The sequence below is a fragment of the Panthera leo genome, chromosome E2 (assembly GCF_018350215.1).
Source record: "Panthera leo isolate Ple1 chromosome E2, P.leo_Ple1_pat1.1, whole genome shotgun sequence".
NCBI classification, from domain to species: domain Eukaryota; kingdom Metazoa; phylum Chordata; class Mammalia; order Carnivora; family Felidae; genus Panthera; species Panthera leo.
In genome coordinates, this window is record NC_056693.1 from 2,631,823 (window position 1) to 2,657,796 (window position 25,974).

Consider the following 25,974-nt stretch of genomic DNA (forward strand, 5'->3'; position numbering starts at 1 on the left):
CCTGCGTGTTCAGCAAGATGACCTCCTCGGCGAACATCTATGTCGACGATGGTTCCTATAATAAGCTTCTGTCCTACCTGATGGGCCTGGATCAGCCTCAGCTGGAGGAATTCAAGATCTGCCTCCAGTCCTCACAGCTGCTGCTTGGGAACTTCCAGCAGATACCCTGGGCAAACTTGAAAGCCATCGATCCCACTAACCTGTTGTGTCTGTTGAGTGAATACTTTTCAGAAAGGCAGATCTGGGAAGTGACCCTCAGCATCTTTGACAACATGAACCTGACTTCACAGTGTACAGAAGTTCGAGCGATGATGAATGGTGAGTGGGTCCGTAGGAAGGATGGATAGATGGGGGCAGGGATGCAGACGGGCATCGACCTGCTGCTCCTGGGAGCTGCTGGACTTTTATGGGGTCTTGCCAAAGTGCTAGTCTATTCCGTAACAAAGAATCTCCCTGCTGGGCTATGAAAGTTTCAGGTAAAGGGATAACAGCTACAAAGACTTGGAGCCCTAGCCTGGGAGGGAACGGGAGTTGACGATCCGAAGCAAAAAGAGGAAAATGAGAGGCACACTCAGTCGTGTCGCAAGCCTTCTTTTCAAAATATAAATTTGTTCCCATGCTGCTGTAGTATTGGGGAGTGATTTGAGCATAACAGGCATTTCACGTTTGCGTATGCAGATATTTTTTTCCTGCAAGGAAAACCCTAGGTACATGCAAACGAAACAAAAAACCGCACCCAGTTGAGTGGAGCTGTGAAGCAATATACCAAATGCACATGCACATATACACACCTCAAGTATCTACCGGCTTCCTAAGTTTTGGGTACATGTGACTCATGCTTACTGCCCGATTTCATTTTTTAAAATACAACTTATTGCCAAATTGGTTTCCATACAACACCCAGTGCTCCTCCCAACAGGTGCTCTGCTCAATGCCCATCACCCACTTTCCCCCCTCCCCCACTCCCATCAACCCTCAGTTCTCAGTATCCAAAAGTCTCTTAAGGTTTGCCTCCCTCCCTCTCAGTAACTTCCCCCCCACCCCTTTCTCCCTCCATGGTCTTCTGTTAGGTTTCTCAGGATCCACGTATGAGTGAAAACATATGGTATCCGTCTTTCTCTGCCTGACTTATTTCACTCAGCATAATACCCCCCAGTTCCATCCCCATTGCTGCAAATGGCAAGATTTCATTTTTTTCCCATCTTACTGCCTGATTTCAGATCACACTCTTTCCACTTCACAAAACCTCACAAACTACAACACTTCCCACACCTGCAAGCAAACGTCAGGCTCCCCCACCCCTAAAGTGCATGCTGTGTTTATGGTGGTGTTGCAGTAGCTAGCTAGCTACCTAGTGTGGCATTGTATCATGCAGTATTTATAATAGTTGTGATGTGTTTCATAACTAGTTAGCAAGTGTAAAACTGTGCTGTTTTTGTTTGTTTCTTTTTTTTTAATGAATGTATTCCTGATCTCATTTTCCTATGAAAATAAAAACCCGTGTGGTTTTTATCCAGTTTTCTCTCTGCGGTGAGTCTTAAGAGTTCTTGATGGCAGACCTGGCTGCCTCTGAGACCTGTAAAAAAAAAAAAAAAAACAAAAACAAAAAACCAAAATTACTGGGGCACCTGGGTCACTCAGTCAGTTGGGTGTCCGTCTGACTCTTGATCTTGGCTCAGGTCATGATCTCCTGGTTGGTGGGATCGAGCCCCACATTGGACTCTTTGCTGACAGCATGAAGCCTACTTGGGATTCTCTTTCTCTCCCTCTCTGCCCCTACCCTCCTTCCTCTCTCTTTCTCTAAACATTAAAAAAAAATAATAATCCTGACGTTTGCCAGTACTCGTTATGAGCCAGGCATTGACCCCAATGCCTCCTGTGAATTTGTACTTAGGACTTCCTTCTAAGGAGTGTGGTAACAACTGTCATTCCAGTTTTATAGACAGGCAACAGGCCCAGAGCTCAAGTGAGTTGCCCAAGGTCACAGAGCTGGTGACTTGAACCCAGGTAGCGGGTCTCAGAGGCTCTGTGCCTGACCATACACTGCTTCTCTTGACCCACAACAAGAGCATGGGTTCTCAGGAGTAGGGATGGGAGCTGGCAACATGATGTCTTCTATCTCTGAGCTTTTGGCATTGGACATCCTGAGCCTGGAAATTCAGGCTCTGTATCTTCGGTGAGCAGGAGGATGGGGTGGGACTAGGTTTCCCTGTCCATACCTCCCCCTTCATTTAAAATCCCTCATTTAGTCTTGTCTAGAATAGGCAGGTGTTGAGCAGAGAGCTAGAGGATGGGACCTTGTCTCCTTAAATCCTGTTGTAGACTGGAAACCCCAGAGGGAGGCATTTGCACAGAGGACGCCCTTAAAGGAAGGATCTCCTTTCTGGTCACTGGTCCTGTGTGAAGGCTGTAGAGCCAGACCTGGCATGAAGAAGGGACCCCTTCTTCCTGGTCCTTCTTTCGGTCCCACTTGGCCTTCCAATGGGGTGTGGAGGATATGTCTGCAGCAGGGAAAAGCCCTAGACCACATCCAGCAACGTGGGAGACAATGAAAGGTCCTGTGGGCCAGGATAGCTTCTACTGCCCCTTGGCTCCCTCTTCTAGGAACTACAGCATAACAAGGTCTCTGTGCTTGAACGATGCTGTGGACTAGGAGTATGTGAATGCCTCTGTGTTGACGGGCACACACATGTGTCCTGTCTTTTGGGGGCTCTGGGTTTAGGAGCTCAGGTTCTAGAGTCAGATTGCCTGGGTTCAAAGACTGGTCCACGTAAGCAACTATAACCCTGGGCAAATTAGTTACCACTGGGCCCCTGTTCTCTCTTCTTGAAAACCAGACCCCACATAAGAGTGAAAACATATGGCATCTGTCTTTCTCTGTATGACTTATTTCACTTAGCATAACACTCTCCAGTTCCATCACGTTGCTACAAAGGACCATATTTCATTCTTATTGCCATGTAGTACTCCACTGTGTATATAAACCACAATTTCTTTATCCATTCATCAGTTGATGGACATTTAGGCTCTTTCCATAACTTGGCTATTGTTGAAAGTGATGCTATAAACATTGGAGTACAAGTGCCCCTATGCATCAGCACTCCTGTATCCCTTGGGTAAATTACTAGCAGTGCTATTGCTGGGTCATAGGGTAGATCTACGTGGATCCTTAACGGAAGACCATGGGGGAGGGGAAGGGAAAAAAAAAGAGAGGGAGACAGCCAAACCATAAGAGACTGTTAAAAACTGAGAATAAACTGAGGGTTGATGGGGAGTGGGAGGGAGGGTGATGGGCATGGAGGAGGGCACCTGTTGGGAGGAGCACTGGGTGTTGTATGGAAACCAATTTGACAATAAATTTTATATTTAAAAATAAACATATATAAAGAGAAAACCAGGCCAACTGTACCCACCTCTGAGTTTCTAGGATGAGATTCTTAGAAGGCACTGGGCTCAGAGAAAGTTCTCCCACATCTGTTTATCTTTGGGGTAGTTTTTTCTAGATTCCAGGTCCTAGGTGTTTTTTTTTTTTTAATTTTTTTTAACGTTTATTTATTTTTGAGACAGAGACCGAGCACGAACGGGGGAGGGTCAGAGAGAGGGAGACACAGAATCTGAAACAGGCTCCAGGCTCTGAGCTGTCAGCACAGAGCCGGATGCGGGGCTCGAACTCATGGACCATGAAATCATGACCTGAGCCCAAGTCGGCCGCTTAACGGACTGAGCCACCCAGGTGCCCCTAGGTCCTAGTTTTGAGGACGATGCTGGATGGGCAGTATCAGAACCAGGAATATCTTTGCCCTCTCCCTGAACATCCCTTCTGTCCTACCCAAGACCATCTCAACAGATTTTGGGTAGGTGAATCTGTAGTACAACAGGCTTTCCTAGAGAGACAAAAGGAAGTCAAATGGGTGTGTGTGTGTGTGTGTGTGTGTGTGTGTGTGTGTGTGTGTGTGTTCTTTATACAAAGGAATTGGACTCAAATTCTAGGCTGTTTTCTTGGAAGAGCCTGCCTCTTTTGACAGGTGGCCCCAGCAAGATCTAGAGCCTTGAATTTAATGTGTCAAAATATAGATTGTGGCAGCAAAGCTATAACCTACAAGGATTCCATCACTGGGTTTATGTGCAAGAGAAGAAGGGCAATATGTCATGTAGTTGGTGTACAAATAAATGGAACCAGTGGTGAGGGATGATCTCAGACTACTGAGCTATGCTCCTTGAGACTCAAATTCAGGTTCCCGTTGCTAGGAGAGCTGGTCTAACCCTGGACAGACCCTGCAGGCAGGCTCTATGGGGCTCCACAGAACTGGGACTTTTTTGGCCAAGACCTCCTTGGTGGAGAGTGATGGGTCGTGGTTCTTCAAAGCAACATGGGAGCATGAGGAGGAAGCCAGGACCCAGCTGGCTACCCAGACCAAGTCCTGCAAACCTTGACAACCAATGGAATTATAAATATTAGATCCATGTTCTCTGTAGAGCCACATCCTTTTCAGGGCATTGGCTCATAACTAAGCACCGGGCAATGGAATCTGAATTACTACTGTGTGACTTAGACACAGAAGGGCCCTTTAGCTCATGAGGAATGGGGCATTCAGAGTGGTTTTGTGAAACCCATGGAGGGAGGTTTAGGTTAAAACCCAATTCTTTGTGTCTTTTTTTCTTAACAATATTTAATCAATAGAAAGCTTTTAAGAATTTGGTATAGTTAATGATCGTACATAGAAGCAGTCAGGATACCAGTTTATATTACATTTTTTAATGTTTATTTTTGAGAGAGAGTGTGAGCAGGGGAGGGGCAGAGAGAACGGGAGACACAGAATCTGAAGCAGGATCCAGGCTCTGAGCTGTCAGCACAGAGCCCTATGTGGGGCTTGAACTCATGAACTGCAAGATCATGACCTGAGCCAAACTCAGATGTTTAACTGACTGAGCCACCAGGTGCCCCTACATTTTTAATATTTGAAAACACTAGAATTCTTTTTTTTTTTAAAGTAGGTTCCATGCCCAATGTGGGGCTTGAACTCAAGCTACAATGTGGGGCTGAGATTAGGAGTCACATGGTCTACTGACTGAGCCAGCCAGGCACCCCTTGGTACTTTTATTTCTGTAGTACTCTGGTATCCAGAAATATTGGAGTGGCTTTTCTGTGCTGGGTCTTGTTCTACATACTTGGGATAAATCAGTGAACAGAGGCTAGCCACCCGTGTCCCTCCAGTGGGGGAGGTGGGGAGAGAGGTTCTGAATATGAGAAATGTGTAGACCACACGGCATGTTAGGAGTTGACGAAATTGGAAGAGAGAAAGGTGAAGGAGGAGAGCCTCGGGTGTGGGCTGTAGAGATCAGTTGCAGTACTAATCAGGACTGTCCAGCACTGTTGAGCTAAAATTTGAGCAAAAACTCAGGTGAGGTAGTGATCCATGTGGGTGTGGAGAGGACAGCATTCCTGACAGGGGATGGCTGCGTCCAAAGTACTTGAGTGGATGGAGCTGGAGGATGAGATTCCTTTGGTCTCTTCAGTCCCAGGCTTACCAGTTGGCCCTGTGGAGAGAGCATCTGTCACTGGTCATTTACAGCCTGGGTATCTCAATATCCCACCATCACTGTTTATTGCAGAGCTAGCACAGACACAAGGATCCCAAGATCCAAGCCAAGAAGAACCAGAGGTGCCAGAAGAAGAAAAAGGTTTGTATGCTACTTGGTGGTGATGATGGACAAATTGCTTGATGGGGCATCCATTTTACTGGGTCTATAATTGCCACCTTCTCTCAATTGTTCATCACTTTACAACATGCGAGAAATTCACCCCTCCCAACCTCGTCTTCCACTACTGCTTTTTTTCCCCCTCATGTTTGTTTATATATTTTGAGAGAAAGAGAGTGTGCATGAGCAGGGGAGGGGCAGAGAGAGAGAGAGAGGAGGGAGAATCCCACGCAGGTTCTACACTGTCAGCACGGAGTCTGATGTCATGAACTGTAAGATCATGACCTGAGCTGAGATCAAGGGTTGGATGCTCAACCAACTGAACCACCCAGGCGCCCCCACTGCTGTTGATTGAATGATAAGTTAGCATAAACTGGATAACTTCTCTGACTCCGCTCTCCAGTTCTTAGATACCAGTGTCTGTTTCTGGACTTTTCATTAATAGGTAACTGTGTTTTGTTTTGTTTTGTTTCGTTTTGTACCCATTGATTGTGGGAGACTTCGATGTTGAAAAAGTAATATACACAGTTAAGGAACAGGCGAGGTTTTACCAAATAGATGTACCAGTATATGATCCAGAAAGAATCATGGAAACTTAAAACTTGTAATGAGAAACATCAACCTTTTGCACATCGCTTGAGTTCTATTCTGTAGAAGCCACCCTCTGCCACTCTGGGTTGCCACTTTCATTATTTCTCTGCTCAAACAGGATTAACATACACTGCAACCTCTTAGTTTTTCAATCAATTATCATGGTAGGTAAATATCTCCCTTCTCCAATTACTTATTTTTGTGGAGGAAAAGATTTTCAGTGTTGGGGATATAAACCAATGCTGAGCCACATAACCCATCAGGATCATGTGCTATATTTGTTTTTCAGAGCTGCCGTAATAAATTTTCACAAACTGGGTGGCTTAAGTAACGGAAGTTAACTCCCTCACGGTTCTGGATTAGTCTAAAATCAAGGTGTCACCAGGGCACCTTGAGGGGACCATCCATCTTTGTTTATCCAGCTTCTGGTGGCATTCCTGGGCTTGGGGCTGCATCCCACCAATCTCTGCCTCTGTGGGCACATGGCCACCTCCTCTTTTGTGTCACAAATCTCTCTGTCTCTTGTGAGAATACATTTGATTGCATTTAGGGCCATCCAGGATAAATTCCTCCCCTCAAAGTTGTTGTTCTTTTTTTAATATTTATTTATTTTTGAGACAGAGAGCATAAACGGGGGAGGGTCAGAGAGAGAGGGAGACACAGAATCCGAAGCAGGCTCCAGGCTCCAAGCTGTCAGCACAGAGCTCGACGCGGGGCTTGAACTCATGGACCGTGAGATCATGACCTGAGCCAAAGTCGGACGCTTAACCGACTGAGCCACCCAGGCGCCCCTCAAGGTTCTTAATCACATTTGCCACATAGGTTCTAGGGATTAGGATGTAGACATAGCTGTGTGTGTGTGTGTGTGTGTGTGTGTGTGTGTGTGTGTGTGAGAGAGAGAGAGAGAGACAGACAGACAGACAGACAGACAGACACGGTTCATCCCATTACACATAGCTTTTGGAGAGAACCATTTCCTGTTTTTGTTTGAGCTAATAATTCCTTTTTAAACTTTCCATGCAATTATTATAATCATCCCCAAATTCTTTGGGGAGTATAATGCAATCGGATGTAACAAGGAACCCATCAGCTCCGTCATCACCATTTCTAGACAATTCCTGAAGCCGTCCATCTTTCCCTAGTCTGTATCCACTAGCACCTACCTCCCATCCTGGGACTTCATTTAATCTCCGTTTCCATTTTCTATTCTCAAAAGGTGCCATCCCCTTTTCCCTGGGTTCCACATCTGTCTTTCTCATGGCTATTCCAGGGGACCCATTTTATAATAACTTAGAAAAGTCCGTATGAGGTAATATCTTTGAGAGTTTGCCTGATTGGAAATTTTCTCTAGTACGCTACTTGATGAATTGCTTGGGTGTAATTGTCCAGTTCAAGAGCCTTTCTCTCTGTGTTTCTGGTGTTCCAATGTCCTCTAGTGTCCACTGTTGATAAATCTTGATTTTTTTTTACATTGTTTATATATGACGTATCTTTTACACTATGAAAGCTTAGGGGGTCCTCCACCCCTGTGTTCTGAAATGTCATGGGGTAACTAGGTTTTGGGTTCTTTTTTTTTTTTTTAATATTTATTTATTTTTGAGACAGAGAGCATGAGCAGAGGAGGGTCAGAGAGAGAGGGAGACACAGAATCCGAAACAGGTTCCAGGCTCTGAGCTGTCAGCCCAGAGCCTGATGCGGGGCTCGAACTCACAGACTGCGAGATCATGACCCGAGCCGAAGTCGGACGCCCAACCGACTGAGCCACCCCTAGGTTTTGGGTTCTTATCCCCTTAATTGGATTGGATACCAAGCAGGACATGTAAATGTAAAAAACCTGTGCTCTTCTCTCAAATATTCTTGAGTTAGCTCTTTGGCATTAGTTGTTCCTTCTCTGTTCTTTTTCTGAAACTCTAATTAGGTGTTGTGTTTCCTGGGAGTAACCTTTAGATGATAACTTTTTAAAACAAAACTCATTTTACTGTTTTTTTACTTAAGTGTAGTTGACGCACAATGTTACATGAGTTTCAGATGTACAACATAGTGATTCGACAAGTTTATACATTATCCTGTGTTCACAAGAGTAGCTACCATCTGTCCGAATACATCGCTATTACCATTGACTTTATTCCCTGTGCTCTGCCTGTTATATCCCCCACTCCTTTACCTATTTTGCCCATCCTCCAAATGTAACGTTTTAATCTCAAGCAACTATCTTTGTTCTTGTTAAACTCATCTGAAAGATTACTTCAACTTTCTATCATACCTTCCATGAAATCTATTTCATCAATAATATTTTTTTAACGTTTTATTTATTTTTGAGCACAAGCAGGGGCGGGGAAGAGAGAGGAGGACAGAGGATCTGAAGCAGGCTCTGCACTGTCAGCACAGAGCCTAATGTGGGGCTCGAGCTTATGAACCTGGAGATCATGACCTGAGCTGAAGTCAGATGCTCAACTGACTGAGCCGCCGAGGTGCTCCATCAATATTTTTAATGTCAAAACTCTTAACTCTATTTCCCCTTATTGGTGTCTTTTTAAAATAGATGTAGTATGGGATGCTTGGGTGGCTTAGTTTGTTAAGCATCCGGCTCTTGATTTTGGCTCAGGTTGTGATCTCATGTTTTGTGAGTTCGAGCCCCACATCTGGCTCCGTGCTGGTGGTGTGGAGCCTGCTTGGGATTCTCTCTCTCTCTCTCTCTCTCTCTCTCTCTCTCTCTCAAAACAAATAAACTTAAAAAAATAAAATAGATGTAATATCTTTTAAAATATATTTTTTACAACTTTTGGGGAAGTTTTTGGTTCCTAGATTTGTTTTCTGGTTTGAGTAAAGTGGTTATACAAACAAATATAAATGGTACAGAGTGCTTAATATTCTAAATTTTTTCCTATAAAACCAATTCTGCAAAGGTAACCAACTTAGAAACTATGTGTTTATGGGGCACCTGGGTGCCTCAGTCGGGTAAGCATCAGTCTCGATCTCGGCTCAGGTCATGATCTCACAGTTCATGAGTTCCAGCCCTGCATTGGGCTCTGCACTGACAGTGTGGAGCCTGCTTGGGATTCTCTCTCTCTGCCCTACCTCCGGAAGATGACCTTTCCCTTCTGATGGGGGAAAGAAAAATGTTTTTCCATTCTTTACTGCTTATTTTGAACTCCTACCAAGGGAACCGAGGTTCAAAGAAGTGGAGTGTCCACAGAGCATCGCAGTCCTAAGTATTCTAAATCTTGAAGAAAATGCGAAGGTGGGTCTTTGGTATTCCTACTCTGTGTTCTTTCCACCAGGAACATGTGTGTGCATGTAGTAAATGGAATCTTCCCCCACTGAGCTAATTAAGCCACAAACATAGAATGCAGGTACAACTATTTTCCTTAGCAGTCCCCACCCCCACGTGAGAAATCCATTGGTAATGCTGTTGGCTCTACTCTCCAGATATACCCTGGATCCATTCATTTTATTTTATTTAAAAAAATTTTTTTAAATGTTTATTTTAGAGAGAGAGACATGGAGTGTGAGCAGGGGAGGGGCAGAGAGAGAGAGGGAGACACAGAATCCAAAGCAGGCTCCAGGCTCTGAGCTGTCAGCACAGAGCCTGACACGCGACTCAAACTCACAAACTGTGAGATCATGACCTGACCTGAAGTGTGGTGCTCAACCAACTGAGCCACCCAGGTGCCCCCCACCCCACCCCATTCATTTTATATACATATGCTTTAGTTCTTCACAGGCTGTGCCAAGTGCTTCCACAGGGAATCAGAGACCTGTTGTTGCTGTTAGGTTATCAACGGGTATGTTTGACCAAACCTGCCGACTTTCACTTAGACGATCGAAGTAGCTTCATGAGTGGGTTTCTTGCACCATAATCCCCTCTCCAAACAACAGTGACCTTTGAAAAATGTAGACAATCTCTGGGCCTTTAGAATGAAGATACTCATGACCAGCCCCTTCCAAGAGACGAGCTCACCTATTGGGCCTCTTGCTGTGTTCTAGAATGTTCTTCCTGTCTGAAGGTGTTTGCGGTAGCTTTTCACTCTGCCTGGCAACCTCTCCTTCTACATCTTGGACTGGTGGCTTCTCACGATTATGGCACTAACTCTCATCCAGAAGCCTCTGCAGATCCCTTCCCCACCTCAGAGGGCATTCTCAGTCTCTCTTGTGTCCTCTTGTGTTTTTTTTTTTATCTGTGTATATCCTTAAACTATTTACTTCTACCTTGGCTCCTCTCGATCACCACATGGCCCTCCTCCAAAAGTTAGACTCTCAAAGGCAGAACTTGTTTGTCTTGTTCAAGGCTTTATATAAGGACTTAGTATTCCTGAGGCTGAACCTCCTTCTGACCATTATTGTGTTGTGTTTTGCCTCACTTCTCTGTTTTTAGACCACAGAAGAAGATACAGAGAGAGAATGAAGGCTAAAATTCTGATGATGTGGGACAACATCCCTTGGCCTGAAGACCATATATACCTGCGCAATGTGACTGAAAAGGAACATGAAGGACTGAAGAGCCTCCTGTATCCTAACAGGACTGGAGCCCAGCCACAGACGATCGTCTTAGAGGGTCTAGCAGGGGTCGGGAAGACCACCCTGGCAATGAAGGTTGTGCTGCATTGGGCAGAGGGCTTTCTCTTTCATCAGAGATTCTCCTATGTTTTCTTTATCAGCTGCCATAAAGTTAGAGACATGAAGGATACCACATTAGCTGGCCTGCTTTCCTGGGACTGGCCTGACTCCCAGGCCCCCATTGAAGCTCTCATGAGTCGCCCCGAGAGCCTCCTGTTTGTCATCGATGGCTTTGAAGAAATGGACGTGCCCTCCACTTTGGACGAGAGTCCACCATGTAAAGACTGGTACCAGCAACTCCCAGTCAACAGAATCCTGTTCTACTTGTTGAAGAAAGAGTTGGTTCCCCTGGCTACCTTACTGATCACGACCAAGGAGTATAGAACCACCGATCTTAAAAAGTTGTTACTGAATCCATGGTTTGTACAAATCGTAGGGTTCACAGAAGGAGACCGGGAGGAGTATTTCATCAGGTACTTTTGTGACCAAAACAAAGCTAAGAAAATCTTGCATTGGGTAAGAAAGAATGAATCTCTCTTTCACTTCTGCTCTGCCCCCATGGTGTGCTGGACCGTGTGTTCCTGCCTGAAGCGGCAAATGGCGAGAAATCCTCACTTCCAGCTAAGCACCCAGACCACCACCAGCCTGTATGTCTACTTTTTCTCCAGCTTGCTTGACACAGCAGAGGTGAGTTTGTCAGACCAGAGCTGGCCAGATCAATGGAGAGCCCTGTGCTCTCTGGCTGCAGAGGGGATGTGGTTTTGGAAGTTCACATTTGCAAAGAAGGACCTCAAACACAGGCACCTGGAAGCACCTGTCATTGGTTCTCTCCTCAGGTTGAATATTCTTCGAAAGGTCAGCGACTGTGAAGATTGTGTTACTTTCACTCACCAGAGTTTCCAGGTGTTTTTGGGAGCCATGTTCTATGTGCTCAGGGGGGTGAGAGGATCCATTGGTGGTCCTCCAAAGCACCAGGAGATGAAGGTGCTTCTGAACGATGCTTTGGCTGACACAAACTTCTACTGGAACCAGATGGCTCTGTTTTTCTTTGGCCTTTTAAAAAGAAACCTCGCAGAAGAACTGGAAGATACTTTGCGTTGTAAAATGAGTCCTAGGACAACGGATGAATTACTGGAATGGGCAGATGAATTAGAAAGCTATGACCTCGTCTCCAGCTGTTTTGAATTCCTACACTTCTTTGAGTGCTTATACGAGACTCGGGAGGAAAACTTTGTAAGGCAGATTTTGAGTCATCTCCTTGAAGCTGACGTCGATATCTTTGGGAGTCTACAACTCCAAGTGTCTTCGTTTTGCCTAAAACACTGTCAAAGGCTAAGTAAGCTAAGGCTTTCTGTCAGCAGTGCTATCCCTCAGACGGAACTGACTTTCAACTTGGAAACTCTGGAGTGAGTAATGCAAGACTGTTTCCCCTCCCAGATTTCTTCTTTCCAGGCTCTGTCCAAGTTCTTCCATGAAAAACTGGGGATGTGTTTTTGGGTTGTCAGTGGTTATGGTTGACCAAACATATCTTCTGGTGTCAAGGTTAGTCTGTGCTTCCCTACAGTACAGCTTCTTTTTGTCTTTCCTCAGTGGTTTTTAATTATAGATCAGAATTAACCGGGATGTTAAACACAAATACACGGGCACATGTACACATACAAATACAAATACACTAAGATTGGAACAACTACTCTAACCAACACTGTAATAATTCTGGGCTCCGCGTGTAGAACTTTATATCCTTCAGGTGCTATAATGTGTTCTTTGTTTTTACTTTCTTCATCTAAGATAAAAAGTTTAATTCATGACTTGAATGCTCTTTTACTCTTATAAACATTGAGAGCCTACTGCAGTAAGAAAATACTAAAGAGTTAGAATTCCAATTATCCTAAGTTCTAAATATCACATGAGCCTTTTTTTTTAGATTTTTTTTTTTAAGTTTATTTTTGAGAGAGCGGGAGAGACCATCCATCCCAAGCAGACTCTGCCCTGTCAGTGCAAAGCCCCACATGGGGCTCCAACTCACAAACTGGGAGATCATGGCCTGAGCCAAAATTAAGAGTCCTATGCTACGTGGGTGGAACTGGAGGCTATTTGCTATGCAAAATTAGAGAAAGACAAATATCATATGCCTTCAATCATAGGAATTTAAGACACAGAACAGATGAACACAAGGGAAGGGAAGTAAAAATAATATAAAAACGGGGACAAAACATAAGAGACTTAAATACAGAGAACAAACAGAGGGTTACTGGAGGGGTTGGAGGAGGAGGGATGGGCTAAATAAGAAAGGGCATTAAGGAATCTACTGAAATCATTGTTGCACTATGTGCTAACTAACTTGGATATAAATTTTAAAAAATAAATTAAAAAAGAGATTCTTAACCAACCGAGCCACCCAGGCACCCCCCCTTTTTTTTTAATCACAAAATTCTATTAGGGTAAGTTTTATTATCTACATTGAGGGAGAGAAAATTGGAGCACAGAGATTAAATCATATCATAGGTGACCCAGCTCTGAATTTATCTTAGGTCCTTTTGACTTAAAGTCTGAACTCATAAGGAGTATCCAATGGCCACCTCACCTCACATGGTTGCCTTCCTCCAAAAAGAGTGGTTGAGGATTGTTGGAATAAACCATCTGGGACTTTGAGAGCTATGCTTCCGGGGGTCACAATTTTCCTGCCCTGAACTCCAGTAAATTCCTGCACTTTGACTGAGTCTGTTTGCATCTCCAGTAGACCACACTCTGGGTGTTGGTTGAAGATCACTTACTCTAGTAACCCTTCTTTGCCTCCCTCGTAAAGGACAAGGCCACATTCCAAGATACGTCAGTGGCAGGATGTTTGCTCCGTGTTTTCCAATGGGAATCTGACTGAGCTGGACTTCAGTAACAGCAAGCTTAATGCTTTTTCAATGAAGAAACTCTGTTACGAACTGAGAAATCCAAGGTGCAAACTCCAAAAACTGACGTAAGTGTGAGACCCTCACAGTGTGAAAAATTCCATCGGAAGATAATCCAATGTCTTCCTTGGGATTATTGCATTGAGTGTCTGTTTTCCAGAAAGTAAGTTCAGGTGCTTGGGAGAATAAAACAAGTTCCCTTTATGAGCAAAACTGCTCCTTGGGCAAAGACCCAACACCCTGCTGTGTGTGGTCTTGCACGAGAGAAACGCGTAGGCCAACTAGTTTTTCCATAAGACCTCTGCATGACGCTGCTGTCTTGAGCTGGATATGAAGGAGTAGAAGACTTGTAGGATGTGGTGGAGACCAAGCGCTTGAGGAGAGCCAGAGTTCATGTGGAGTCTAGGTGAAGTGTTGTGTCTTAAGGAAAGGTGGATAGTTTGCAGTGAAGCATTTGTTCATTCAGTGAATACCTAGCATCTCTTCTCTGTTATGAGGTTATAGCAGTGAACAGAACAGATAATTCCTGCCTTCCTGGAGCTCACAGTGTTGGAGAAACAGACGTAAATGATAAGAGTAGTGTAGGAGACCGTGACCTCTCCCAAAGCAGGGGGAAATCTGTTCAGGGACTCAGGAGAGGTCCTTCTTCTATCTAAAAATGCCAAGCCTCCTCTTTCACACCCTATCTAAAAGGTATTTGAGTAAAAAAAATAAAATAAAAGATACTTGAGTAAAGACCGAGTTGTGGAGCTGAAGCATCATTCTGGACTGAAGCCTCTCTCACATGATGTAAGTAGAGATCACAGGGCCTTAAATCTGGCTTGAAGGTGGCGAAGAATGGAGGTGGCTCTTGAAGGGGGAGCCAGGGAAGAGCTACCTGACCAAGGACAGAGTGAGTGGCTCTTGTTGGAGAAGGCGTTGGGTTGGATGCTCTCGAGTTCAGGCCAACTGATTCTGTCCTGCTGTCCCTCTGCAATTCGGTGCTTACCTCAAGGTCTGAGGATCAGAAGCATGTGTTGACTCAGTGAGTTAAGAGGCAAGGATTTGGCAGTAATGACTCCCCTCAAACCTGAGGGCGCTGGCTCCAACACCTGGGAGGCAGCCTTAAACATCCTGCTTGATGATCTGCTTTTTCGTCCTTCCCCCTTTCCCTCGCTCTTGGTCTTCTCACTTAGTACTAAAGATGAGGAGAAATAAATTTAAGAGAAAACAAGAGGAGAGATGTGTTCTCACTAGGCAGTACTGGGTTGGTGTGGGGGACACCCACCCCAAGGAAGAGTGGGGGGTTGATTTCTGATTTAATACATCCAACTGTGCTTTGGATGTATCCAAATTTGGATGAATCCAAATCAGGTTTTGGATTCCTCTTGTATATGCATGTCCTTGAGGGAGGGTGTGCATATGCACATGTGTGTGTGTGTGCAAGCATGCATATGCATGGGTGTGGTAGAAAAGCGAGATGAGGAAGCACTCCCCTCCATGAGGCTACCCTCCTCCCCGCCTCTCTTCCCCAGGTGCAAATCAATAACTCCTGTGAGGATTCTGAAGGAACTTGTCCTTGTCCTGTATGGTAACCACAGGCTGACACACCTGAACTTGAGCTCGAACAACCTGGGAATTCCCGTGTCCACGATGATCTTTAAAACCTTGAGGCACTCAGCCTGCAACATCCAGTATCTGTGGTAAGTCTCTGGTTTTCTGGCTTGGTCCCCAAGGTCACCCCACAGTTCAGGGCTGCATTGGGAGGATGGGACTCAGCACGGCAGCGAAAGGCTGTAGAGAAAGATGAGCAAAGGGAACGCGCATGGGTACAGAGCAGTGCTTTGCAAAATTCTTGCCTGCCAGAGCCACCTGAGGGGGTGCGTTAAAAGGCAGGGGCCTGGAACCCACCCCCTGAGCCCCAGCAGGGCTTCTGGGTGGGTGGTGGAGGTTGGCAGCATTTCTAACAGCCTCCAAAGTGGCGCTGGACCTTGGACCACACTCTGAGTAGCACTGACTTGGAGACCATCCTGCCAGGAGAAAGGGTGAAGAACAAGGAGAAATTGGCTTTTGGTTGTGAAGCAAGGGGGACTCCAAATGAAGATCCCTCTTCTCCGGGAGTAACTCCCTGTGTTGGGGCCTCTCTGGTAGGTTGGAATCCTGTGGCCTCACCCCTCTAGCCTGTCGTCATCTCTTTCTGGAGCTCAGCAAGAACTCGAGTGTGCGCTTCCTCAGCCTGGGGGACAATGATCTCTCTGGTGTTGAGGTGAAAAGTCTGCAGGGGCCCTCGGAGATGCCCGAGTCTTCCCTGAAGGAGTTGTCGTAAGCCTTCCTGCCTTGTCTAAATAGCATCTTTGGGGAGTCTTGGGGAACATCCCATTGTAGTTACCCATCCCACGGACACATTCCCCGTCTTCACTCTTTCCACCTTCCTCCTTAGGGCTCTGTCTTGGCCAGTTTCGCCCTCACCTTGACTGTGTTGTCTCTCCTGCCAGTCTCCCCTAAACCCAGTGGTTTTAAACTGGTGGTGATCTTGTCCTCCAGGGGACAGTGTCTGGACATTGACTTGGTCCTCACAATTTGGAGGGGAGGTTGCTACTGGCATGTAGTGGGTGAAGACTAGGTGTGATCAATATCCTTCAATGCACTCGAGAACCCCCACACACAAGCCCCCACCTCCACACCAGCACCACAAAGAATGTTCTTGACCAAAGGTCAGTAGGGTTGAGAATGAGAAACCTTACTTGACCCACTTTTTTCTCCTGGAAGCTTTTGTTCTTTATACAGTTTAATTTTTCACGATGTCTGGGTCCCAGATGTGTGGCCTAAGGGACTGAGAGTTTGAGAAAGAAAACGTGGGCATGTCCAAGGCTCGCCCTGTACCTGTGCCTTCCTCTGCAGCCTGGAGAAATGCAACCTGTCAGCAGCCAGCTATCAGGATCTAGCTTTGTACCTCACCAGTACCCAGAGAACAAGTCGACTGTGCCTGGGATTTAATCCGCTCAGAGACGAGGGCGTGAGGCTCTTGTGTGCTTCCCTGACTCACCGCGAGTGTGCCTTAGAGAGATTGGTGTGAGTATCTCCTGGCTCTGTTTCTAGAAATGACTCTGCTTGGGGGTGGGCATGGAGGAAAACAATGGGCCCTTCATTTGGGACCCGTTTCTTTTTTCTTTTTTTAATTTTTACAAATGTTTTATTTATTTTTGAAGGAGAGACAGAGCATGAGCAGGGGAGGAGCAGAGAGAGAGGGAGACACAGAATCCGAAGCAGGCTCCAGGCTCTAAGCTGTCAGTGCAGAGCCTGATGCGGGGCTCGAACTCACAAACTGTGAGATCATGACCTGAGCTGAAGTTGGATACTTAACCAACTGAGCCACCCAGGCGCCCCCATTTGGGACCCATTTCTATCACTGAACACTAACACACGTCGAGCAAGTACTCCATGTGCCTGGCACCGTTCTAAACACAGATTCTGAGTAGCACCCTCAGTTTGTTGAATCAATCTCTGGGGGTTGTGCCAAGGAATTCAGTTTTAACAAGGATACCAGGAAATTACCATTTAGTCAACCTATATCTGAGCTCCTATATCCCAACACAGCTGGGCACCAAGGTTGGGGTGGTGGATAAGACAGACAAGCTTCCTGCCTGTGAGGAGGATGTAGATTGATGAGTGAGATACCAAAAAAACAAAACTAGTAGTTCAGCGAGGAAGACAAAGTGGAATGAGTAGACAAGGCATGGTGTGTTGGTTTCCTGGTAAGGTCTCCCACCGACCTGAGGAGGTGACACTGAAGCAGAGACTGAAGGAACCAGACACAGAGAAGGAAGAGGAAGGAAAGGTCCCAAGACTGGAGTGTTGTAGGAACATCCAGAGGACTCGTAAGGCTAGAGTAATGTGAGCGAGGGGGATAATGGGAATATGCCCTGGCCATGTACGAATCTGTTTTGTTGGGAGCAAGGTGGAAAGTCCTCTGAGGACTGGAGGTTGTACAGGGACAGACTCTGAACGATCACCTGGACTGCTGTTGAAGGCTAGACTATAATGGAAGCAAAAATAGGAGGCAGCAAGTGCCTGTTCATCAAGCAAAAGGATGAATATGAATCAGCCAGGTGAGGTGGTGGGACTTCAGGGCATACGTGAAGGTACAGCCAGTAGGGCTTGCTGATGGGTCAGTGGTGGTTGAAGAGGGAAAGGAACCAGGAATGCCCCACAGGTGGTGGGTTTGCCAGCTGGGTGAAAGGCACTGCCATTTTCTGACTGGAGAAGATGGGAGGATGAGGTTTGGATGTTAAGATTGGGACATGGGAACGTGAGATGCCTATTAGCCAACCACGTAAAGCTGTTGTATGTATGTAGGACTGTAGGTCTCAAGGGGGTCGTCGGGTGGGGATGAGTCCACTGGCCAAGTGTCATTTCGATGGGTTTTCCAAAAACTGGATATTGTTCAGGTGAGCATAAAAGGATAAAAAGGCCAAGGGTCTTGAGGCACATCCAAGGGGGTGTATGGTGAAAGACGACAGAATCTGAGCTAGGGACTAAGAGGTTAGCACTCTCAGCACAGAGCTTCAAAGAACCAGAATATTAGTAAGTAATTCATTCATAGGTAATATGAACTAATATAACATATGACAGTTATAGGTTACATTATATTTATCCCATTTATAATTACACCTATATAAGATACTTTAATATATACATATTAATAATACATAATATATGAAATATATAAAAATCTTATAGCTGCACATTATATGTGATATATGTTACATGATAACATATGTACACCATGTATGTATCTGTTATATACCTAGATATCTAATATATGCCATATATTTCAAACATGTATACTATATATATCTAATGCATAAATAATCTGTTACATATCTCCTATATAACTATATATCATATGTAACATATATAATTCACATGACATATGCTACACAGTAGCATTATCATATGTACACCATGTATAAATGTCTGTTATACCTATATGTCTAATATATACAAATGTCTAACATGTATCTGTATTCTAGATCTCCTACAACTTGTATTGCATACTGCACTTTTTTTGACATGTGAAAAGTCGTACATATTTAATATATACAAATCGGTGAGTTAGGGGAGAAGGACACACCCACGAGACCATCATGGCCATATGGTGGCCATATGACCACCGTTAAGGACATAAACATATCCATCTCCTTCCAAAGTTTCCTTCTGTATCCTTTTTTATTAACTGTTTTTTGTGGCTAAGACTTAACATAGAAAATATAAGCACGTAAAAAATCTGAATCTTGGAGAACTTTACACAATACAGTATTGTTAGCTATAAGCACAACACTCTATGGTACATCTTCAGAACTTACTCCTTTTGTATTACGCAAACTTGGCATGCTTTGAGCATCCCTTTGTTGTTATTATTTTTTTTAAACCAAACACTAAGGACCGGCATGTTCATGGTGTGCTCATTGCAGAAGTCTGGGGAAGGACAAGTAAGCACAGATACTCAGCATTTCCTGGGTGGGGGTTCAGGGGGACACCGTGGCTGAACTCAACACCATAGTTGAGGTGGGGCTTGAGGCTTGTGTCCCCAGTGGTCTTGGTTTGGGCTGCTTTCTGGAGCATCTGTCTCCATGGCTCTTGCCCCACAGGCTCTGGTTCTGCCAGCTCGGTACATCCAGTTGCAAGGACTTGTCAGATGCTCTCCTCAAGAACAAGAGTTTGACCCATCTGAACCTGAGGAAGAATAACCTGAGAGATGAGGGAGTGAAGTTTCTGTGTAAGGCCCTGAGTCATCCGGACTGCAGCCTCCAGAACCTGGAGTAAGTTCCATTGCCTCCCTGCCCTTCGGACGATGAGAAGAGACCATGTGAATTGACCTGCAGATGCCTGCGTTCCAAATGGGGCTGAAGTCCTGGGTGTAGATGTGATGGCTCACACAGAGAAGCTTCGGGCTCTATTGGAAGGGCGTGAGGGGATGGGTTACGGGGATGATTGTGAAGGACCAACCACAATGTGTGCTGGGAGTCCCCAAGACCACCCCAGGAGCTTGATGACTCACAGAGGACTCCACTCTGTGTGCAGCCCAGATTAGTGGCTGTGGTTTATTACAATGAAGGGTGGAAAAGCAAAATTAAGGTGCATGGGGTGAAATCCAGAGGAAACCAGGTGCAAGCTCCCTATAGATGGCATGGGGAGAGGGTTATGCTGTTGTCCTGTCTACTTAATTTCCACCAAGGGTAGATAGAGTACCCGGGGTGTCTCAGACCTCCTGACCAGCACCCTTTTCTTCCCAGGGCTCTGGATGAGAAGTCTCACTTTGGCATCTCTCCTTTCCTTGGGAGACTGTGAGATGGGCTTGGTATATAGAGCAAAGTCTAAGGACTCCAGGATTGTTCTTTTTCCCTTTGTGTTTGTTTTGCAGTTTGTCAGATTGTTCTTTCACAGCGGAAGGCTGTCAGGAGCTTGCTAATGCCCTCCAGCATAATTGTAACATGAAAATTTTGGATATCGGGAGCAATGACATTCAGGATGATGGAGTGAAACACCTGTGTGAGGTCCTAAAACATCCGAAGTGTGCATTGAACACGCTTGGGTGGGTTGACCCTGTTCTCTTTGCAGGAAGCCCCCATCTCTACTTTTGGGGTAGGAAGGAATAGATGGGGTCACCTGGGGGTTCAAGAAGGTGGGGAACAAAGGACTAAATTCTCCTGTTAAAAATCTCTTCTCAACAATAAGACTCCAGTTCAGAGACAGAAGTTCATACCACTCACCCCCTCCTTGGAATATTAATACTCTTTTCAATCGGTACCTTTTGGATAGTAGGTGGGGGGCAGATACAGCCTGTTTCCTGGCCACAGAGTCTTTTCTGCCTAAGGGGAAGTCTGATTTTAACTATAAGACAATGTGTTTGTTTAGCAAACTAAGATGGTTTAGACTCCAGGAATAGGAGTTTGGGTTAAGTGTGGCTTACATGTTAGCTATTTTTCACATAGGCAGTGATTCTACTCACTCTCAAAAAATGTTAAGAGATTCTACAGTATTTCTTTCTCTGTGGAGACCCCCCCCCCCCGCCATGTGTGTTTAATGGATGCACCTTGAGGGCATTATGCCCATAAGTAAGTCACCAGTTGCTGCTTCTTAGTACATCCTTATCCTCCAAGGAGTATCTTCAGGTGCACAATTCTTTATCCTTCAGGTGAAGGAGAAGCCCTGGGATTTACGCAAGTAATTCAGGGTCCTCTTTGTGCCTTAAAAAAGAATGATGGTCTGGTTTTAAGCCCTCACTCTCTAGCTGCTTCTCCCTGGATGCAGAAATGAGTAAAATGTTTGCAACAGCTCTCCTGTTGTCTTTAATGATGAACGCCTGCCTGATACTCAGTTCACTTCCATCTGGTTTCATTCTCCAAAGTAGTAGCCTTAAAGCAGGCACCTGCATGGCTAACTTGTGCTCACAAGGTCCCATCTTTACCATCAAACCAGGGTTTCCCAACCTCAGCACTGTGGACACCTTGGGGTGAGTAATCCTTTGCTGTGGGTGGTCCTTCATTCTATATGATGCTGAGCAGCATCTCTGGCTCCCACCCACCAGATGAAATAGCACCTCCCTGCTCTGCAGACTTTGTTCCGTCTCCCCTGTGGGGGAGGGGGGGAATCACCTTTCATTGAGAAACACTGACCTAGATGACCATGGAAATGTTAGAGGTTCACAATCAAGGTCAACAATATACAGTATAAGGTACCAGTAAAAGCCCTGCAGGTGGCGCTAGACTGGAGACAGGGTGCACTTATGTGATCTTGGAGTGGGTCTTTCTCCTGTCATTCTCTTCCTATCCTTAAATAGTACCTTTATCTTGAAGCATTCTCTGGATCTTACCCAACCCCTTCCACCCTAAGAAAACCTATCCTTTCTCTCCACTCTTCATGCATCGCAACTTTTTTTCGGAAGGCATTTTTTAAACTTAAGTTCAAGTTAGTCAACATACAGTGTAGTGTTGGCTTCAGGAGTAGAACCCAGTGATTCATCTCAAAATTTTCATGTATGGACACCTGTCACATATCTTTATAGACTTGGTGGAAATTTCCACTCTGTTAAACTGATGTAACACTTTGTCACTTTCGTCTTTGAACATATGGTTGGCCAGCTACTAGGCATACAGATTTTTGTTTTGTTGAATTTAGGAACAAGATGAAAGTGTAGTGAAGAGGTTGTAATCTTATTTTAGTCCTTTCAAGGATCTTCCAAACTCACATCTACTTTTTACAAACATGGTTTCTTTCACAGTTGGGCAGACTGACGTTCTGTTGGCTCATCTGGCAAATGGAGTTTAAGACATTGGCCACCTCTTTATAGGATTGGTATATGAGTAAATGAGTTATGTGTAAGCAGTTGGAGAAGTGTCTGGTGTGTGGCAGTCTCTTCACTGCTTAACCACAGACTTTTTCCTAGATGTGTATCATTTCTGTTTCTACCTTCTCAATCCTAGTGGACCATCTTTCACACTTCCTTCTCACCCACTCCTAGGTTGGAGAAATGCAATCTGACACCTGCTTGCTGCCAGTATCTCTCCTCTGTTCTCAGAAGCAGTAAAAGCCTGTTTAACCTGAACCTTCTGGGGAATGACTTGGAGCCCAGAGGAGTCAGCACACTGTGGAAGGCCTTGAAAAAATCAACCTGCAAACTACAGAAGCTTGGGTAATCCCCACCACCTTTAATGCTGGGAGGCACCTGATAAGAGGGGATGGATGGGCCGATGTCTTATAGCAAGCGTCAGATTCACCCTGCATTGGATTTCCTGGAGCAGTGCTGGCCAGCAGAGCCTTTAGTAATGACGGAAACAGTCTATATCTACTGCCCGATAGAATAGACGGTAGCAGCATGTGGTAACTGGGCACTTGAAATGTGGTTAATGCAACCAAGGAGCTGAATTACTGAAATGGCCACATGTGGATAGTGGCAACCATGCTGGGCAGCACCGTCCTGCAGACATTTGTGTAGTTGAGGAGTCCCCTCATTTTTTGCATTTTTGTACCTACTCAATAATTCAACAACATTTCACTCAATGATACCTCTTTTTTTTTTCCAACTTTTTTTTTTTTAATTTATTTTTGGGACAGAGAGAGACAGAGCATGAACGGGGGAGGGGCAGAGAGAGAGGGAGACACAGAATCGGAAACAGGCTCCAGGCTCCGAGCCATCAGCCCAGAGCCTGACGCGGGGCTCGAACTCACAGACCGCGAGATCGTGACCTGGCTGAAGTCGGACGCTTAACCGACTGTGCCACCCAGGCGCCCCAATGATACCTCTTTTTAATGCTGACTATGGGCCAAGCATGCCATAGCAGATAGCAGTAAATAAATGGTCATGAGCCTTGCCGTCATGGGTCTGCATTCTCCTTAGGGAGAGGACAAATCTGAAATGTATAAAAGCAGTGTTGTCACGAATGCTGGGAAGGAAACTTGGGATTGTGGTAGAAAAACAAGGGTGATCAGAGTGGTACCAGAAGGCATGTCAGAGGTGGTGATGTTGATGCTGAATCCCAAGGAGGCTAGAAGGAGGAATCCACATGTCAGGAGGGGAACATGGACAGTGACAAAGGACCAAGAGTGTTTGAAGGAAGCTGGAGTAGCATGTGCAAAGGCTGAGGTTAGACTACCAAGCTCTGTATTGCCCTTTCCAGGCAGTGAAATAAGAGTGTTTAATTAGAACACACTCTACCTTATTCAGTATTCTGGACATGAGGTCAGAAAGGTAAGCAGAATTTTCTTTTCCCCTGGAGAAAGACCTTAAACTAGGCACATTTTTGCAGAAACCTTCTCAGATACCAAAGAATCTTGCCTGCTTGAGGAAGTTGTTCAAAATCTACACATTCAGGACTTTACATTACCAACTTCACATCTAAGTAATGCATTATTAAAAACATTCTATCTCTCTTTCTTGCAGGCTTGAAAAAGAGTTGTACAACATAGTGAAGGGGGAGCTCGAGGAATTGCAGGAGAGGGGGTCCTTTCTGAGAGTCAAGTGTAAGTGGGATTTCAATGACCTTGAGGACAAATGGTGGTGGTGATCCAATGGCTACACTATGGGATGTTCTTGGAGTAGAATCGCCAGGAGATTTATCAGGTGTTGCTGCTCTTGAGGACAAATGAGCAGTTACCTCCAGAGTGTTTTCCCGCAATTTGTTGTAAGCAGCATATTTAAATACCCAATCTCCAGAATCCTAATCTAATACTACATTTGGCCCCAAGAGCCTACATTGGCTTTGCCTTAACTTTCCTTTTGTCTTTCTCGGTGTAATGTCTTTAACTCTCACATGTTAAGAGAATTCAATAAAGCAAAGGATATAAAAAAAATACCTTGAGAAAGCCTAAAACCTCATTTCCTATGGATCGAGAGATGGGATAGATGTGACTGTAATTCCGCAGTTATTATACTGTGGATAAACCAGCCAGATGGAGATCAAGAACCATTCCTACGATTTAGATAGACCCAATTTTGGCTTTTGCGTGTACCTTTGAATGATCCATGGCTGTGTTATGTCTAAAATGTATTTTACTCACCTGAAAATGCTGGGGAACATGGATCCTACCCAAGGATGTAATGTGAAATTGATGTCGTACATGGGAAATACATATGAAGATAGGATCTGATCACAATTTTATCTCCTTTGCCCTATTATTTAATAGGCAAAAGCTATCAGAAGTAGTCCGAGGGAACAGTGGGACATTCATTGCATTTTGCATTTCGTAGCTTATAAAACCCATCATAGTGTGTCTAAATCCACATCGGAGCCCTGTAGGTAGGGACATCCCTACTTGACTGATTTTGAAAACAAAGATTATGAGGGTAAATAAATGTTCTACAACAAATTACAGAAATAGTAAGTCAAATAATGGAACTTAGAATCCGAGTCTTCTATTTTAAGAGCCAACATGCCTTATGAGACCCAGTGGGGTCTTGGAGTAAGTCCATGATCCTTCTATCCATCATGTTCCCTCACCATTAAATATAAGGGAAACCCAGAGTCCTTGAAATAAATCCTTCCTTCTCTTTCTTGTGCATTTTGGTCATTCATCATAGATAAAAGCTGGGATAGTGGGGGGGGGGGGAGGTTTATGAACTAAGAAAATCTTGTCAAGGAAGAGAGATTTTAAAATCAAAGGTTTAGATACACCTCAGTCTCCATGTCTTTAGTTACTGTAGGTTAAAATAGCATTGTGTTAGTTCTGATAATCTGACAAACTGTTAACCCCAAATCCAAGAGGATCCCAAAATTTCTTCATTGTGTCTTTGGAAACAAAACATGGGCATATTCTTCTGTGAACATTAGATCTACAAATTCTCTATCAATATTTTCATAATATTTTAGGATTTATTCTAGAATTTCTGGATGTGCCATGGAATTATTTCAATTACAGCAAAGCTTCTTCACCTTTGGGTCTTCTAACAATGTTGTTTTATTTCAAAGCCACGTAACGCCAAAGTGGCTTTCTAGGGAAATCAAGGATAGGTCTACCCCCATCCCCAGAAGGGAAATGGGATGGGACTGAATGGATTTGGATGAGGTGACAGCTGAGCTACTTCCCCAGGCTCACTGCAGTTTAGGAAGCCCACCACCCAACAAACACTGCTTAGCTTGTGACCAATTGTACTCTAACTTCAAGTCCGTGATTATGTGGAAGACCACCTACCTCCCCCCACCTCCTTTTTCACACCTGATACTTGGCCATCTTAAAAGTGTGGGTAGATGTGGCCAGGACTATGGTATGGCCAGGGGGTAGGGTTAGGCAGGGGTAGTGTAGAGTTATCTAGAAGAAGCAGAGAGAATCCCTCTTGTGATGTAATGGAGGGGATGTGGTTGAATAAAGGATCCCCTGTGTTGAATCTGGCAAGACAAACAGGTTCTATGGAATGGAAACATTCACAGTGGCTTTTGATAAAACCACTGCTCAGCTAATGATTTTATACCCTTTAAGCCAATTTTCTCATTACAACTTGGGTCTGATAGCATCAATCTCAGGTTTTGCAAAAATTACACAGAATGATGTGTGAAATGGTCAGTTGTGATAAGCACCTGTAAATGATGCTCTTAGGTTAATAATCTCCTTTAATCCTATCATCTCAAGATCCTCTATTGCTAACTAGATGCTTCATGGCTCAGTTTTTTTGTCTTATTTTTTTATCACCTCTGTTGCAGAAACCCTGGCAGGATGCCTTCCCTCTTCTCCACAGATGAGAGATGAA

The 25,974-nt window shown here is 44.8% G+C and overlaps 1 protein-coding gene across 4 annotated transcripts; it reads left to right on the forward strand.

Annotated features, from left to right (window-relative positions):
- Positions 1-25,962, forward strand: NLRP13 (NLR family pyrin domain containing 13). Of its 4 annotated transcripts, XM_042920166.1 has the most exons (12): positions 1-318; positions 5,614-5,682; positions 10,667-12,254; positions 13,655-13,819; positions 15,266-15,433; positions 15,882-16,052; positions 16,632-16,802; positions 19,382-19,552; positions 20,155-20,325; positions 22,255-22,425; positions 23,674-23,753; positions 25,928-25,962. In XM_042920166.1, coding segments are annotated over exons 1-12 (3,228 nt in total). In that variant the 5' UTR covers positions 1-17; the 3' UTR covers positions 25,930-25,962. The 4 variants fall into 4 exon arrangements, with proteins under 4 accessions (XP_042776100.1, XP_042776099.1, XP_042776101.1 ...); XM_042920165.1 differs by lacking the exon at positions 25,928-25,962 and having other exon boundaries at positions 23,674-24,013; XM_042920167.1 differs by lacking the exon at positions 25,928-25,962 and having other exon boundaries at positions 22,312-22,425; positions 23,674-24,013.
- The last annotated feature ends 12 nt before the right edge of the window (positions 25,963-25,974 follow it).